The following is a 15474-nucleotide window of genomic DNA, read 5'->3' as shown; positions in this document are numbered from 1 at the left end:
CTTGCTGTAGTTGCGTATGAAACGTATGAAAAAAAAAATGAGGACAGGAGAAGACTAGAAACTCAAGAACGATATTCCAGTCCTCCCAAGAACTGGTAAATATTCATTTAGAGATGAAAATTGTACCAGTTACTTTGTTCTGCTTTATCCATAAAGCTTCACTTTGGTCACACTCCCTACCTCTTCCAAGAAACTGAAGTACAACTCTGCATCAGAACATTTATGTGAATTTGTGCCAACGAAGTAATTATTAATCTTTTGTGAATTCTGAGTGGGTGATTACCTAAAGTCAAGAGAAAAACTAAAAGCATCACTGACCTGTGATACATCAGAGCTACAGACAGATGAGGAGGAAGAGGGAGTTAGGAAAAAAAATTAAGCCAAGGTTTGATTTTTAGAGATTTATGGCAAGTATCAAACTTAAAAAACAAAAACAAAAAAAAGAACACTTGGCTGGCCATTGATCAATGGCCGTGAGTAAATGGCCTCCTTGACTCCGCGCTCAAACCAGCGTTCCTCCCTGTCCAGGATGTTACATCCTCATCATTGAAGAGTGTCCACTGGCCTGTAGGTGTAAATAGACTGCAGAGTCCTGGCCTGACGAGGTGGCTCTTCTGTGTTGTGCCATCTGCTTTGCCAGAGGTTGTTTGCAGCCATTCCCCAACTCTCTGTGAATAGTACTCGTGGCCATTAATCAATGGTCTTTGATCAGTGGTTGTTGATCAATGGTCATGACAATTTGCATATTAATGATCAAAGAACTGACCTCACAGCCCATTGTTCATTCGGTGGTGCTAGTTTCAGTCATTGTGCAAATGTGCTGTTTACAAGATTGGGGGAACCTGCTGAGCCAGTCAGCTGAGACTTAATAAGTCACCTGGATGACTGATGAAATGTTTCTCCCACTGAAAACGCAACGTCCAGATGAACAGAATCAACTTTTTGGGATTTACTTACCTGGATGATTGAATAGAATAGAATTCAACTTTATTGTCATTGCACATGCACAGGTACAGGGCAACGAAATGCAGTTTGCATCCATCCAGAAGTGCTTTAGTGATATAGATATATTACAATATATATTAGCAATAATATAGATATGAGCATGCATCAAGACTAATTTGTACTTACTCAAGTACACCATTACTTTTTGAACTTGAATAAATAAATAAATAAATACATTTTCCAATCAAGACTTGGTCATGTGATTGGCTCCCCAACTACTTGTTTCTCTTTTGGATCTTTTACTTTTAATGACAAACCTAGATGTTCAAACAGTCTTTATGCTTTGGGATGCATTTCATTTGTTATTTGAGGCATCAGCATGTTGAAGCAAGAAAGGGAACACACCCACACACATAAAATACCAACCTATTGCTCCCACAGTTTTAGACCATCAGCATGCTACTTTGAAAAACCAGCAACATGTTCAAGCTCGACAGGGCGGCATTTTTTTTTTCAAGATGTGGGGCCTCAGGTCTTCAGCACTCTTGTGGAGCTGTGGATGGCCACGCATCTGGGGTCTTTACCTGGCTCACTGGGGGCATTAAAGCAGTCTATCACCCTCGTTTTCAAGTAACATTCGCTGTCTTACACACACAGAAAACGCAGTGTTTGTTTGTGTACCTTTCTTTGTCTTATCTTTCAGGTGCTGTGTATGGTTTGAGTGTGTTTCGTTAAAGATGCAGCAGTTGGAGATACAGCATGTCTCTCTGTTTCAGCCTCAACCCACCTCCCGCTTCTTTTCTCTTTCTGTCTCTTTTCTTTTCATATTCCACACAGATAATATTATGAAAACAAGATTAAAAGATGAACCTACAAAGAGTGGATAATGCCATAGTGCTCCTCTTGTGAAAGAAAATGTGTTTGCATGACAAAGCATTCAGTCTATGATTCGGTTTGTTAGAACAGTTTTTTTTTTAAAAAAGGCCATGGAAGTGTAACATAGTTAAATAGAGTTCAAGTTAAATCCCGCTAAATGGGACATTGGCACCACCTACTGTTGCAAAAGTCACCCTGCAATATTTACAAAGGGTAAGAAATTCTGGGTAATCCTCAGAGCAATGGAGGATTCCTGTAGAGGTAAGGAATGTGCAAATGTCGTGGACAAAACAATCATGTTACTAGCTGTAACAGCAATATAAGTTGATCCAGTTATTTTTGGTGTCACAGGCTGGGCCACTGACCCAGCGCTCTGAGTATAGTTTTGTATTCATTTCATGTTAGATTTGTGATTATAGTTCTTGTGTTATTCATATTTAGCTTTTAGTTGAGGTTAAAGGCAGCCATTATTTATTATTGTGTCCTTGGTCTCTATGTTTGGGTTCTTGTCTAGTGTTTTAGGTTTAAGTTTGTGTTATCATGTCTAGTTTTCATGTTTCCTGTTTTATTTTGTGAAAAGATGGCGTGACATGACCGACTTTTTATTAATGAAGCCATGTTGAAACTAAAAATCCAGATCAGGAATGGATAAAGATGAAAAGCCCCGAACAGACAAACAGTAAGCGGTTACAGATCATTCTTCTTTATCAAAGTACTACTCCAATACACATCTTACAATATAACTTATTTATGTTTTATTATCGAATTAACTCTGCAGATAAATTTAAAATACACGCGTATTGTGTACATCTAAAATGCATTGAAATACAGTAATCTAGTCATCGTTAACGTTATGTCTTCATATAGGCTACTTATTTATTTATTTTTATCATTATTAGATTTGAATGGGTTTCAGGGATGTATTGACAAGTGTCCTGCTCCTGCAAGAGAAGATCAAATACAGGTTGAGCCAGCTGTCATTTTTCTCACACGTCATTTGTCTTTTTGAATCCACGTTAGCTAGTAACCTATTTATTTCCTGTCCAAGAGAGCAAAAAAATCGGAGGACACGGAGGAACACACAAAGACCATCGTGGAGGTGAAGATATTTTCACCTCCACCAAGATCACATAAATCCCCAGCATTTAAATATGAGAACATAGAGCACCGGTAGAACCTGTGTGTGCTCAGAAACCCCAACAGTAAAGACAAACAGTGTTAGCGTGTTGAGCAAGAAACATACAGGGAGGTCCCCATCAGTGTTCAGGGGTCCTGTTGGGACCCAGCAGAGGCCAGAAAGCACATTTACCTTTACCAGTATAGACACAGTATTTTATATGATTACATGTTTTTTATAACAATAAAGTCAGAGTTAAATCTCAGTTAGGTGAATTGATCCAAAATTGATAAAATCATGCCATAAATAAATCTGAGTGAGGGATGAAAATAATACTTAGACTTTAGCTGTTGGTCAGTTTTCCTTTCAAGCACTGGCACATTTGTCTAACAGCAGCAGCTCAGTCAGGTTTGAAAGTGATGTTTGATCTGGCAGAAATTTACCCCGGATGCTCTTCCTGGCACAACTCCATATCACAGGAAGCCAAACGTATCCTGTTTATCATACCAAGTATCACAGTCTCTGTTAACCATTGAACTGTGTTCATGGATTTAGTTACTCAGCTAATGTTTATAGTTCTAGTCAACAAACTTTATTAAATTTAATTAAATTAAATCTTATTTACATACACTTACAATCATACAATTTTACAGTTTTACCCGTATTTAATAAAGCAGAGTTTTAATTGTTTTTAGGTTCTACTGTTACCTGTTGAATTTTATATTAACATTAAAGCCTTGTGAACTGTGAACTGTGAATTGTGGACTGTATGGCTACGGCTCCATCCTATTGCAATAGGTACCTCCCACGGGTCAAAATAGCACCAAATCACAACGACAGTTGCCTCAAGGCACTTTATATTTTAAGGTATAAAGTGTTGTAAGCAGTGCTGGGTGTAATGCGTTACTAAGTAATGCGTTACTGTAATTCATTTTTAGGTATTTTAATTACAGTTACTTACAATGTACTTGTGTTACATTGTAAAATAATTAAACTCACTGAATATCATTGTTTAATTTCAATAATTTATCTTCTAAACGTAGAAGTAAACTCTGCCGCTTTAACATCGCTGTAGTGCAGGTGCACGTCATTTCGCGCCAGTTTACAGATTTTATTGATTTAACAAAAGGTGACCCGGAACAACCAAGGAAGCAAAATCGCGCAACTGAAGGAAACCTGGAAGACAAAATAGACAGGGAAGTAGGGATGGGTACCGGTATCCAGTGCCATGATGGCACCAGTTCTGTCATAAACGGTAGTAACCAGACCGAAAAGCAGCGCACATTTTGGTGCTTTATTTCGGTGCCAGCTGTAAAACTCAGAAACCAGTCTTACTTGTTATCATCTGTCGCCCACCTGGGCCTTACACAGAGTTTCTGATTTCTCAGACTTTTTATCTGATTTAGTGCTCAGCTCAGATAAAAATAATTATTGTGGGTGATTTTAACATCCATGCTAAAAATGACAGCCTCAACATGGCATTTAATCTGTTATTAGACTCAATTGGCTTCTCTCAAAATGTAAAAGAACCCACCCACCACTTTAATCACACTCTAGATCTTGTTTTAACATATGGCATAGAAACTGAACATTTAACAGTGTTTCCTGAAAACCCTCTCCTGTCTGATCATTTCCTGATAACATTTACATTTACAATAATTGATTACACAGCAGTGGAGAGGAGACTTTATCACAGTAGATGTCTTTCTGAAAGCGCTGTAACTAAGTTTAAGAATATAATCCACCCACTGTTATCATCTTCAATGCCCTGTACCAACATAGAGCAGAGCAGCTATCTGAACGCTACCCCAACAGAGGTCGATTATCTTGTTAATAATTTCACCTCCTCACTACGTACGACTCTGGATACTGTAGCTCCTGTGAAAACTAAGGTTTCTCTTCAGCAGGAGTTTTGTGATTGGGCAGTTTAACGAGATCGTTTTCGCTGCTTTTGCAATTTTAATGTTACTGTCAATCAAGAAAGAAGAAGCAGCTGCTGTGGTTTAATGTAGGTGTAACATAATAAAAGATTTGCAATATAGTTTGGAGACTCTACTCATGAGACTAGCACTCTTAACCAGTTACTTCACCCTCTTTAATTAGGCTTTCTTTAGTCCATATCTCCTACTCTGGACTACAGTATCCCAGAAGCATTGCAAATGGATTTGATTTAAATAAAAAATAAAAAATATATATGAAGTTGATTTTGACTCCGTGAGGCAGGGAGTAAGGAGGACCCAAATGCAGATGCTTGGAGCCGTTTATTTGGCTGAATATCCAGGTACAAGAATGGATCAGGCAATACAAAGGAAACAAAATTGTCAAATTACAGAAACTGAATTGAGCTAAACTAATCACAGACACAAAAAATATGTCTTCCTCACTATGATCCATTACTCACATACTGTGCTGCCATAAGGAATATATTTATACTGTTGAAACATATTAGGAAAACAAATCCATTAATTACAGGTGATCTCTTAACATTTTTAGTGGGAAATCAGTTTTTCTCTTTTCCTTTTTTTTAAAATTCTCCCTTATGCTTCTGGTTTGAATATCTGAGAAACACTTTAACCAAAACACCAGACTCACAGGACAACTTCATGCCAGCGTTACAGGATGCAGCATTCATTGCAGAATAAACAACAGGAAAGGTTGCTCATGGTTCAGAACATTATCAAGCTAGAACAACTATGCCAGGTTCTAGCTTGATAGTACAAAGAACAGACTTGGTGACACGAACGCCTGGAAAGTTCAAAAATCAGCTAAACACAACCAAAGTTGAGGGCTGTGCACAGAAGGAAAGTCGACTGACCCCACGAACGGCTGTAAACCTGCGTGGTTACTACAGTAAACACAGCATCATTTCCTAATGTTTTTCTTTTTAAATTGACTTATTGTGAGCAACATGAATGTTAACATTATTTTTCTTCAAAATAAGTATTGATCACAATTGCTGGCTGTCTGGTGTAATAAGTAGCTTTGATTGGAATTGTGCAGGGCTTTTCTCCCATCTCCACAGGTGTTACTGTGGAGATGGGTTTTAGATTGTTCAGAAGCCTAACCTAGCCTTTATAGTGTCTGAATTGGTTCAAGTCAATTCAATTCAATTTTATTTGTACAGCACCAAATCACAGCAACAGTGCTTTATAGGTGCTTTATATTGTAAGGTAGACCCTACAACAGGGGTGGTCAATTCCAGGCCTCGAGGGCCAGTGTCCTGCAGGTTTTAGAGATTACCCTGGGTCAACACACCTGAATGAAATGATCAGTTCGTTACCAGGCTTCTGGAGAACTTCAGGACATGTTGAGGAAGTCATTCAGCCATTTGAATGAGCTGTGGTGGATCAAGGACACATCTAAAACCTGCAGGACACTGTCCCTCGAGGCCTGGAGTTGCCCACCCCTGCCTGCACTGCATAAAATCCATACAGGTTATTGAGTGAGCCCAGGTACCAACTGGGGATAATGAGCAGCATCTGAGTCCTCAAGAGAGCAATGGGAGAGAGAAAGAGAGTGGGCGAGAGAGCAGCACCACATGCATGTATAAATACTATTACCTCTAATATTAGAAATGTTGTTGTTGTTGTAGAAAGATCCAAATTCATCACAATTATTTACTGAAAGAAATTCAGTTGGTATGGTTTTGGAGGGATTCCGTTTATCAATGAATGAAAATAAAAAGCAGAATTAGACCAGTTGATTAGTTGGGAGATGATTGGCTGGCTGATTTGATTTCATTGTTGTAGCAGTAAAGTGCATTTTTGTAGTTTTCAAAATGCAATTTATTGCCATGACCATGATGTCACGTCTCTCTTGGAAATGAGATTTTAACCTCAAGGGAAATTTTTACCTGGAAAGATAAAGGACTAGTAAATTCTTTCATCGCTCCTGTAGATTCTTTTTGGCGTCTTTACCTTTTAATTGTTTCTCCAGGGAGCTTTTGGTGGGCAGCATACATTACAGTTTGACAGGATAAATGTGATCAATAATCTGGGAAATTGTATTAGAGAAGTTCTCCATCATTTCCTCACATTATGACCATAATGATAATGTACACTTTGCTATCACTGACATGATACTTGTTGATACTTGTTTGTATTTTTTTGACAGATGAACAAAATACTTCTGAAAATATGCAGTAATGATCAGAGACAGTCACATCTTGAACATGTGCAACTGTGACATTGAAAACTCTGGGGGAAAAAATCAAATCGAGGATGTCCCCTTTGGAATGTGTGTTGTTTAAAATCAAAACATTCTAATAAATGGATAAACCGTTTGGAGCCAATCAACTCTGTGCATCCCGGGTGGTAAACACTGGGGCTTTACAGTGCTGACAGCTGAGAGTTAGTAAGTTACACATGAGGAGATAGTAGAACGAAGAAGAAAGATGGTGATTAGAAAGACAAGTTTGTAAGAGCTCAGCCACTTTCTGGCTCCAAATGGTCCCTGATATAAATGGCCTGCATTTGTATAGCGCTTTACTCTACACTACATTCAGTCATTGGCAATGGTAAGCTACATTGTAGCTACAGCTGCCCTGGGGCGCACTGACAGAGGCAAGGCTGCCGGACACTGGCGCCACCGGGCCCTCTGACCACCACCAGTAGGCAAACATGGGGTTAGTATCTTGCCCAAGGATATTTGGCTGGGATCGAACCACCGACCTTCTGATTAGTGGCTGACCTGCTCTGCCACCTGAGCTACAGCCACCTTCTCATGTGTCTATGTTTTGATGGCCATGATTGAGCAGCAGATGCAGGTGCTCGAAAACATGATCACTCAGTCTGGGATCACTGTTCACCCACTCCCTCCTGCTTCAGCAGTGGTGCTACAAAAGATGGGGCAGGGGGACGTTACCTAGTCTTTCATAGAGGAGTTTCAGGCAGCAATGGCTTCCAGAGGATTGGGTATTGCAGCTGCTGCCCCTCTTATAGGGCAAAGCCCAAACGGTAACAGTGAGCCTGCAGCTGGTATCGAGGGGCAGCTTTGTGGATGTTTAAAGGGCCACACTGTTGTATGAATTATTGGGGATTAGATCTGTTTGGACCAGCGTCTACCACCCTTAGACTGATGGACTGCGGAGCGGCTGAATAAGATTCAAAGCCCATTGATCTGGAGAAGCAGATGTCACATCACAGAAGAGCTACCTCATCAGGCCAGGACTCTGCAGTCTGTTTACACCTACAGCTCAGTGGACACTCTTTCAATGATGAGGATGTAACATCCTGGACCAGAAGGAACGCTGGTTTGAGCGCAGAGTCAAAGAGGCCATTTATGTGAAAAGGGAAAGACCAGCTCTGAATCGAGGAGGGGGCCATAAGGGTACATCTGTCACCATCTTACAATGCTGTGATTGCAGCCATTCCCCAACTCTCTGTTAATGGTACTCATGGCCATTGATCAGGGGTCTTTGATCAGTGGGCTTTGATCAGTAGTTGTTAATCAATGGTCATGAGAGTTTGCAATTTAATGATTAAGGAACTGACCTCCCAGCCCATTGTTCATTTAGTGGGCTGTTTCAGTTATTGTGCAAATGTACTGTTTATAAGATTTGGGGAAACCTGCAGTCAGCTGAGACTGAAGAAGTCACCTGGATGAGTGATGAAAGTTTCTCCCACTGAAAACGTTACGTCCAGATGAACAGAATCAGCTGTTGGGATTTACTTACGTGGATGATTGAGCATGCATCGAGATGCCCTTTGTGGTCACGTGGCTAGTGGGCTATGCCGACTATGAAGTGGCACGGTCAGACATGGGAGGAGCCACTCAGTTTTATCAACCTCTTAAAAACATGGGGAGATGGTGAAACCGCTTCTCTGGTAGAGACCTCAGACCCCAACAGCTACTGAAATAGGGGGAAAGCATAATAAGTGTGACAGGAGTCCGCTGTTTCTGTCAGCCTCCTCTGGCGCTGCCCAATGAACATTCTGTTAGCTTTAGATAACTTTTTCCCCTTTACAAAAAACCCATCATTTAAAAACTGCATTTTGTATTTCCTTTGTCTAATATTAAAATCTGTTTAATAATCTGAAACATTTAAGTGTGAGAAATGTGTAAAAAACAAATCAAGAAAGTGCTGTAAAAAAAACCTTGTTTTTTTGTACTGAAACATTTAAGAACTTTTTAGGGACCTTCAGCACAATTACCAGGATGTTTGCCTTCAGTTTATTTTCCTTGATGTGCACATGCAAAGCCATCACCATCACTTTTATTTATATGTATTTATTTTGCTTTGTTGTGCACATTTTTCATCATTTTATTTTGCTTGAACACAGTGAGATTTTTCCATCTGCATCCGTTTTCTTTTTTGTGGAATTGTTTTAGGCTATGTTGATGTTTTGCTTCCCTTTTTTGCGTTTAGCATTTTGTGATATCAAATGGACCAAATATTGTGGCAAAAATAAAATGTTTAGGAAAATTCTTATTCATGGCATTTAAACCTAAAAAGTGAAAGGTTGTCATTACACTTTAAAAGCTGCTGTAAGTGAAGGAGGAACTTGGAGAACCTGTAATTCAGACAGCAGCCACTCGAGGTCGCTGCTGCATCACAGTCCTTTCACATACTGTCATTTTACTTACTGAAGTAAGTATCTAGTTCGAAACCACGTTTCTGTCCTACACCATTATTTTAGGGTCTTTATCTTTTAATATAAAGGGCCTGAAGGCAACTGTTGACCTGGAAGATTTTTAGGACAATAACCTCAGTCTTTCCTAATTAGAAGCAGGAAATTAGAGATCATCCGGTGATAGCTGGTATGAAAGACAGGAAACATTTGTCTTCCTGTGGTTTTGGGGATAGATTCCGTGTAAAACGCTGACAAACCAAAGAGCACTTATAGATCGACTTGCTGCTGTTGTTAGCCAAATGTCCAAGCATTTCAAATGAATGAAGTCTTTCTAGCATATGTACTTAAAGTCAGTGCAAACATTAAGTTAAAATATATCTGTCAACTCCAGCTCTGCCTCCTGCCCTAAACCATGCATCATAACACGTCTCTCTGCCATCTGTTATCTCTGTCACACTTCTGTCTTCTGGGATTTTTCGTTATTAATAAAAAGTTCGTTGTGACACGTGATTTCTTCCCAGTATAAAATTTATGTGGATTAAATCACCTTAGATGCTGAACGAAAAGCGTGAAATTCGTTGACACGACAGTTTAAATGGTTTTGAACTGAATGCTGTTTAAACGCCTTCTCATGACGTCACGTTGCGTTAGCGTCCTGCTGCCTGTGGGAGCACCGTTCATGTGAGGGTGGGAGAAGAGGGCTCTTATCGTCAGTTGGACTGAAGGACATTCTCACATCACATTTCACAGCTGCTATGGGACTGAGATATTAAACTGAATTTCAAAGAGTCTGTGATACTTGGTGTGAAAAATAGGAAATATTTCCGTGGCTGTAATTTTACAGGACAGAAGCTGCAGCCTCAGCAGGCACCGAACTGCTCAAGATGTTTAAAAAACTCCTGCAATATGTTCGTACTGAAAAAATCGGTACCCCCGGGACAGTCATCGGGATGGTCGGCATGGCTTTCTTTCTGCGGAGTATGATGTGCGCTTGCAGCACTTTTGAATGTAATGAAATCATCGTCGTGCCTGTTTTTTTAATATTTTTCCTGATGCTCCTGATAGACCAGACATTTCGGAGCACCGCGAAACATCCATCCACGTTTTTATGCCTTGTACTCAAGCGCGTTATCAGAGCGTTTCTAATCAGTCTGCTGTGGATTGTAGCTGTATTGATTTTCACAGACTGGTATGGTTGCTGTACCACTGATGAAAACACGAGTAAGCTGTTCTGTGAACTTGGGAGCCACACCACTGAAGAAGAAGCTCAAAAAACTGAAGTGCAAATCAAATCAAAGGTGAGGATTTCTTGTTGTATATATGTGCTCTTATTCTACTTTTAATTTACAAATTTACAGCAAACACACATTAATGCTGTTATGTTTTGCATGTTTGTTGCTTCTTTTTCAGCTTGCTGGTTACTCTCTGCTCCTGGGCATGACTGTTGTCGCTTTCTTCATGACTTGGAGTGGGTGGAGAAAATGGTTTGAAGAAAAATACAGTTGGTGCAACAAGAAAACTTTTTACTACAAACTGATTTTGGAAGAAGAGAAAAAAGTTCTGGAGGAGCTTTTGAGGAAAGAAGCAAATGAAACTTTGACTAAAGAAATTATGAGCAACATAAAAAGGAAAGACTGGGACGGCTGTTTTAACGTTGCTCAACAAATGATCAATAAAGCAAAACATCAAAAACCAGAAGCAACCAACCAGCAGATCAACTGGATCAGTGAGGGGAGCTCCAGCAGAGGGGGACAGCATCATCAAGCAGCAGCACATCAGCAGGTAAAAGGCTCTGTTATATACAGATGTTACAGCTGCCAGACTCTGTCAGTCTAAATTAATGAAACTATTTCTTTGTTGCATTCTGACCTGCACAGTCATCCAGGTCACCATCATATGAATCCAACTCTACTCATTATTAATAGCATTAACATGTGTTGTTGTTGTTTAGTTAACTATGAAACCAAAAAGACACAGATTGCTATGCTCTCCTGATGTAACTCTCTGATTAACTGGGCTTGAGACCATCATCAGAGCACTCTGTGTTTCCTGCCTGGTTGCAAATATGATCTATGTTAGCTCTAACTACTAACACTGTGCAGAAATACAATGAAGAGTGAATAATTAGTGCACAGAGATTCTGTTTTTTACTTTTTCTATCAGAGTTAACTTTCTTACTAATCGATAAAAATCTTTTGCAGGCACAAAACTATGAACTTGAAGCAGTGGCACAAGGTAAACGCACCAACACTCCTTAATTCACCGTACAGCTCCCTTAACATCACCTAACTTCACTTTTACAGTGATAATACTAAAAACTGTCACTGATGTGAGGATGGTGGTCTGCATAGTTACCACTATGCATTTTCTTGTTTTCACTGAGACTGTCTCACATTGAGGGCTTGCTTTGGCCCAGCTCCATGCAAAGCCTCTTTTGGATAAAGACACGACAGACTCTAAATGTCTACATTTTGTCAGGAGCTGTGACTCAGTTTAGACATTTACTTTAAAAACTAAATTGATAACAACAATAATAATCTCTTTCACAGGGTTGAAATATTGTATATCTCATAGCTCATAATGAGATTTTTAATATTGCGCTGGTGAGGTTGGAGTTAATTTTAATCACTTTAGAGATTGGCCGCAATGTGTTACTGTATAAAATTTTCACCATTTATATTTTCATTTATAAAGTTGCTATCAAAGCTCAGAGTGTAGCAAATCTGTATTCAGCACCTCCCAGTCCTCTTATTTCCGCTTTTGTTTTACTTACGATGACTGATGTTATGATCAGTCTTTTGGAATCAGAATAAAATCTGTAAAATAAAATTTATGGTCTCCATCTTTTTTAACTCTGTGACTCTGTGGACAGCAATGCAGCCGACAGACTGTGAGGCAGTTTCTCTGCACTGAAAACATTTACTGTTTATCTCTGCAACAGTCTCTGTTTTACCCTTCCTTACTCTTCATATTCACAGGATTCAGGGTAGTTTGGACCCAGGCAAAGAATTCCTTCGTAACGAGAGTCTACAACAAATTTTTATCTACAGATATAATAATCTGACGTTATAATAAATTAATGATTCATCCTAAATTAATCTTTCTGAGAGCAGAGAGAATTCTGGGTCCTTTGCAACACTTGATTTTGGAGACATGACAGCATAACAACCATACTAATATAAATATATAAAAGGTTAAATAGTAAGAACATTTTGGAACTGTTAGGATTTTTTTAACTGTGTAAATATTTTCCAGTTGTTGACACTGTCCTCACTTCTATATCACCATCATCATCATAATAATAACAGTTAACATTTTTAAAAAGAGCACAATCTTTTTTTTTTACTACAAACTAGGCTGTGGATTGAAAACAGTGGTAGGAAACCTTATATGGTCAGGAGTTGCTCATGTGACATTCCCTGAAATGGCAGCTCAGGTGCTCTTACATTCCAGGTCAGAGTCCACTTCACTGCAGGATGGATCCAAATATGATGAAAATCTCAGATTTAGACAAAATGTCTCATCCTTCTAAAATTATACTGAAATGTCTTAAATTGAGTGACTGACATGTAGATAGTTCTATAAAAGCTCAGACACGTCTCATCACATGTGCGCCTTAACTCATTAAACTTTACATCAATTAAAAACTTTTTGTATTTTTCTTCAGCTACACCTGAAACAGTTACTACAGTTGAAGTCTGACCATTAACAGTAACTCAGTAAAACATCTCTATAGCAGAGATGTTGTAAGACAGCCGTCATATATCAGTGAGGCAGAAATGAGATCAGATTGTAAATGGTTAAACTGGGGACAAAATATTTTAACCTCCTAAGACCTGAACTCTTATATGGCACGCATTTTTAAATTCTCTTTGCTATTTGGGCTGTTTGGGACCTGATGAATGTAAAAACAAAGAATTTACAGATATTTCTTTTTTACCTAATTTTTGTCTCTGACAAAAATTATATCAACATATGAGGACATTTGTTTTAAATTTCGATAGAACAGTGTCAGTATAACGTTCTCGTAAGTGGATATCAGGCCCTTGTGGAGTAAAATTTTGTATTTTGGTCTAGACATCCCAAAATCTGGCATCCACCTAGGAGGTTAATCCAGTAATGACAGAAATATTAAAATGCTCTTAAAAAATGAGGTGTTATGTTTAAGTTCTTACTGAATAATTATTTAAAAAATGAAATCAATAGTTTTTTATTTAATAAAAAAAAATCACCCGAGGTTGGATATTAATATCTCATGACCATGATGATGACCATGATTAAAAAGACTCTTTTATTCCCTCTAAATGACACAGTGTCACATGCTCACATTCCTCAGTCTATTAAAATGGAGGCTCTGTTTTTTTACATGTTGCCATGGTGAATCATGATATCAGAGCTCCTCTGATGAATCTTTTCCTCTTCTAGTCATCCATGTACTTAACTCAGCATGCTTCCTGTAACAGGGTCCAGAAGTACACAGTTCAAAGTACAACTTTAGAAGATCACAAAACACCCACTGTCCTGTAGACAGCTCAGTAAATGACTCCTCAGGCTCAAGTTAAACAGTCAAACCATTTCCAGTATATCTTTGTTTTATGTTCATTTCTTGGATTTTCATTTTTCAAGTCTTGTTTATTTTCATTCAGTTAAACACTTCATTTTGGTTTTCACTCCAGTTTAAATATAATAAGTTTGCTCTGTACAGACACAATTCTTTGTTTTCTGACAAAAATATTTTTCCGCCCTGTAGAAAACAAAGACACCATGCCGTTATTTGGCCAATCCACCTAAAAGAACATCAAGTGATGCAGCTCCAGAAACATCGCAAGTGACCACAGACAAGTTATACACCTTGTCAGGCGACGTGAGGTCTAGAGAGAGAGAGAGAGGTCGGATAAAAGTTCTTAATATCCAGCCTTATGTGATTATAAATGGATTGGGATGAATCTGCAAAAAGTTTTTGGAAAGGGAAGCAGGAGGTTGCTGTTGTAGAGTGGATTGAGGAGACTGAAGCTGTTCAGTTGCAAACAGAGAGTTCAGTTCCTTGCAAAGCAAACACGTTTAAAACAAGACAAGAAAAAAGAAGAAAAAAAGTTCAAATGTTCTGTTCTAAATCTGTTGTGTTCTACAAATTAATTCGAGAATTGGAAAAGGAAATAGGAAAATAGGAAAAGACATATTTTTTTTGTTTTTGTTTTTAAATCCTATGCCAACTCTTTTTAGCTTTGTAAATATTGGCAATATTGTATGGATAACTCTTATTTTATTTTTACTTTATTTTGCAAATTTATTTAAATGAGGCTATCCTAGGATAAATGTTATTTTGTTGGTTCTAAAGATCTGGATGAATATTCTACTTTATTCTTTATTGTAATTTTTTTATCCTGTTTTTCAGTTTTATTTTTCAAGACTTGGTGAATTGACCTTTATTTTTCCAACTTGGCTTACACTTTTTAGTATGTTGGCAATAGTGAGAACTGTTTTTCAGTTTCCCCCCTGAGGGATTGCCCCCTTGACATGGTCGGGGGGGGGGGGGGGGGGGGGGGGGGGTGCCTCAATGACCCTAAGACCTAGACCTGTTGCCACCATTTGCCTCCTTTACATTTCCGTCTGCCCCCTCATAAATGCCTGTCTAGAACCGGCCCAGGTTGCAAAATGTTCCATCCATCCTCTTTCTTCCACTTATCTGGGGCCGGGTTGTGGGGGCAGCAGCCCAAGAAGAGAAGCTCAGACCTCCCTCTCCCCAGCCACCCCCTCCAGCTTACCCAGGGGAACGCCTTGGTGCTCCTAGGCCAGCAGAGAGATATAATCTCTCCAGCGTGTTCTGGGTCTGCCTTCTCCCAGTGGGACATGCCCAGAAAACCTCGCCCAGGAGGCGCCCAAGGGGCATCCTTGTCATTATTGCAAAATCTTCATCCAGCTATTTGTTTTTAGGAGCCCTTTTTTGTCAAGTGGTGGGTTACC

The 15474-nt window shown here is 39.1% G+C and overlaps 1 protein-coding gene across 1 annotated transcript; it reads left to right on the top strand.

Annotated features, from left to right (window-relative positions):
• Positions 1 to 10209: 10209 nt before the first annotated feature.
• Positions 10210 to 15016, top strand: LOC146364998 (uncharacterized). The gene is made up of 4 exons (XM_084917611.1): positions 10210 to 10808; positions 10921 to 11292; positions 11712 to 11745; positions 14261 to 15016. Exons 1-4 carry the CDS (start codon positions 10395 to 10397, stop codon positions 14299 to 14301), a joined length of 861 nt encoding a protein of 286 aa, XP_084773737.1. The 5' UTR covers positions 10210 to 10394; the 3' UTR covers positions 14302 to 15016.
• The last annotated feature ends 458 nt before the right edge of the window (positions 15017 to 15474 follow it).

This window comes from Perissodus microlepis, chromosome 20, assembly GCF_051167445.1.
Source record: "Perissodus microlepis isolate ML-2025 ecotype Zambia chromosome 20, ASM5116744v1, whole genome shotgun sequence".
Taxonomy (NCBI): domain Eukaryota; kingdom Metazoa; phylum Chordata; class Actinopteri; order Cichliformes; family Cichlidae; genus Perissodus; species Perissodus microlepis.
This window is presented reverse-complemented; position numbering and strand designations above follow the sequence as displayed.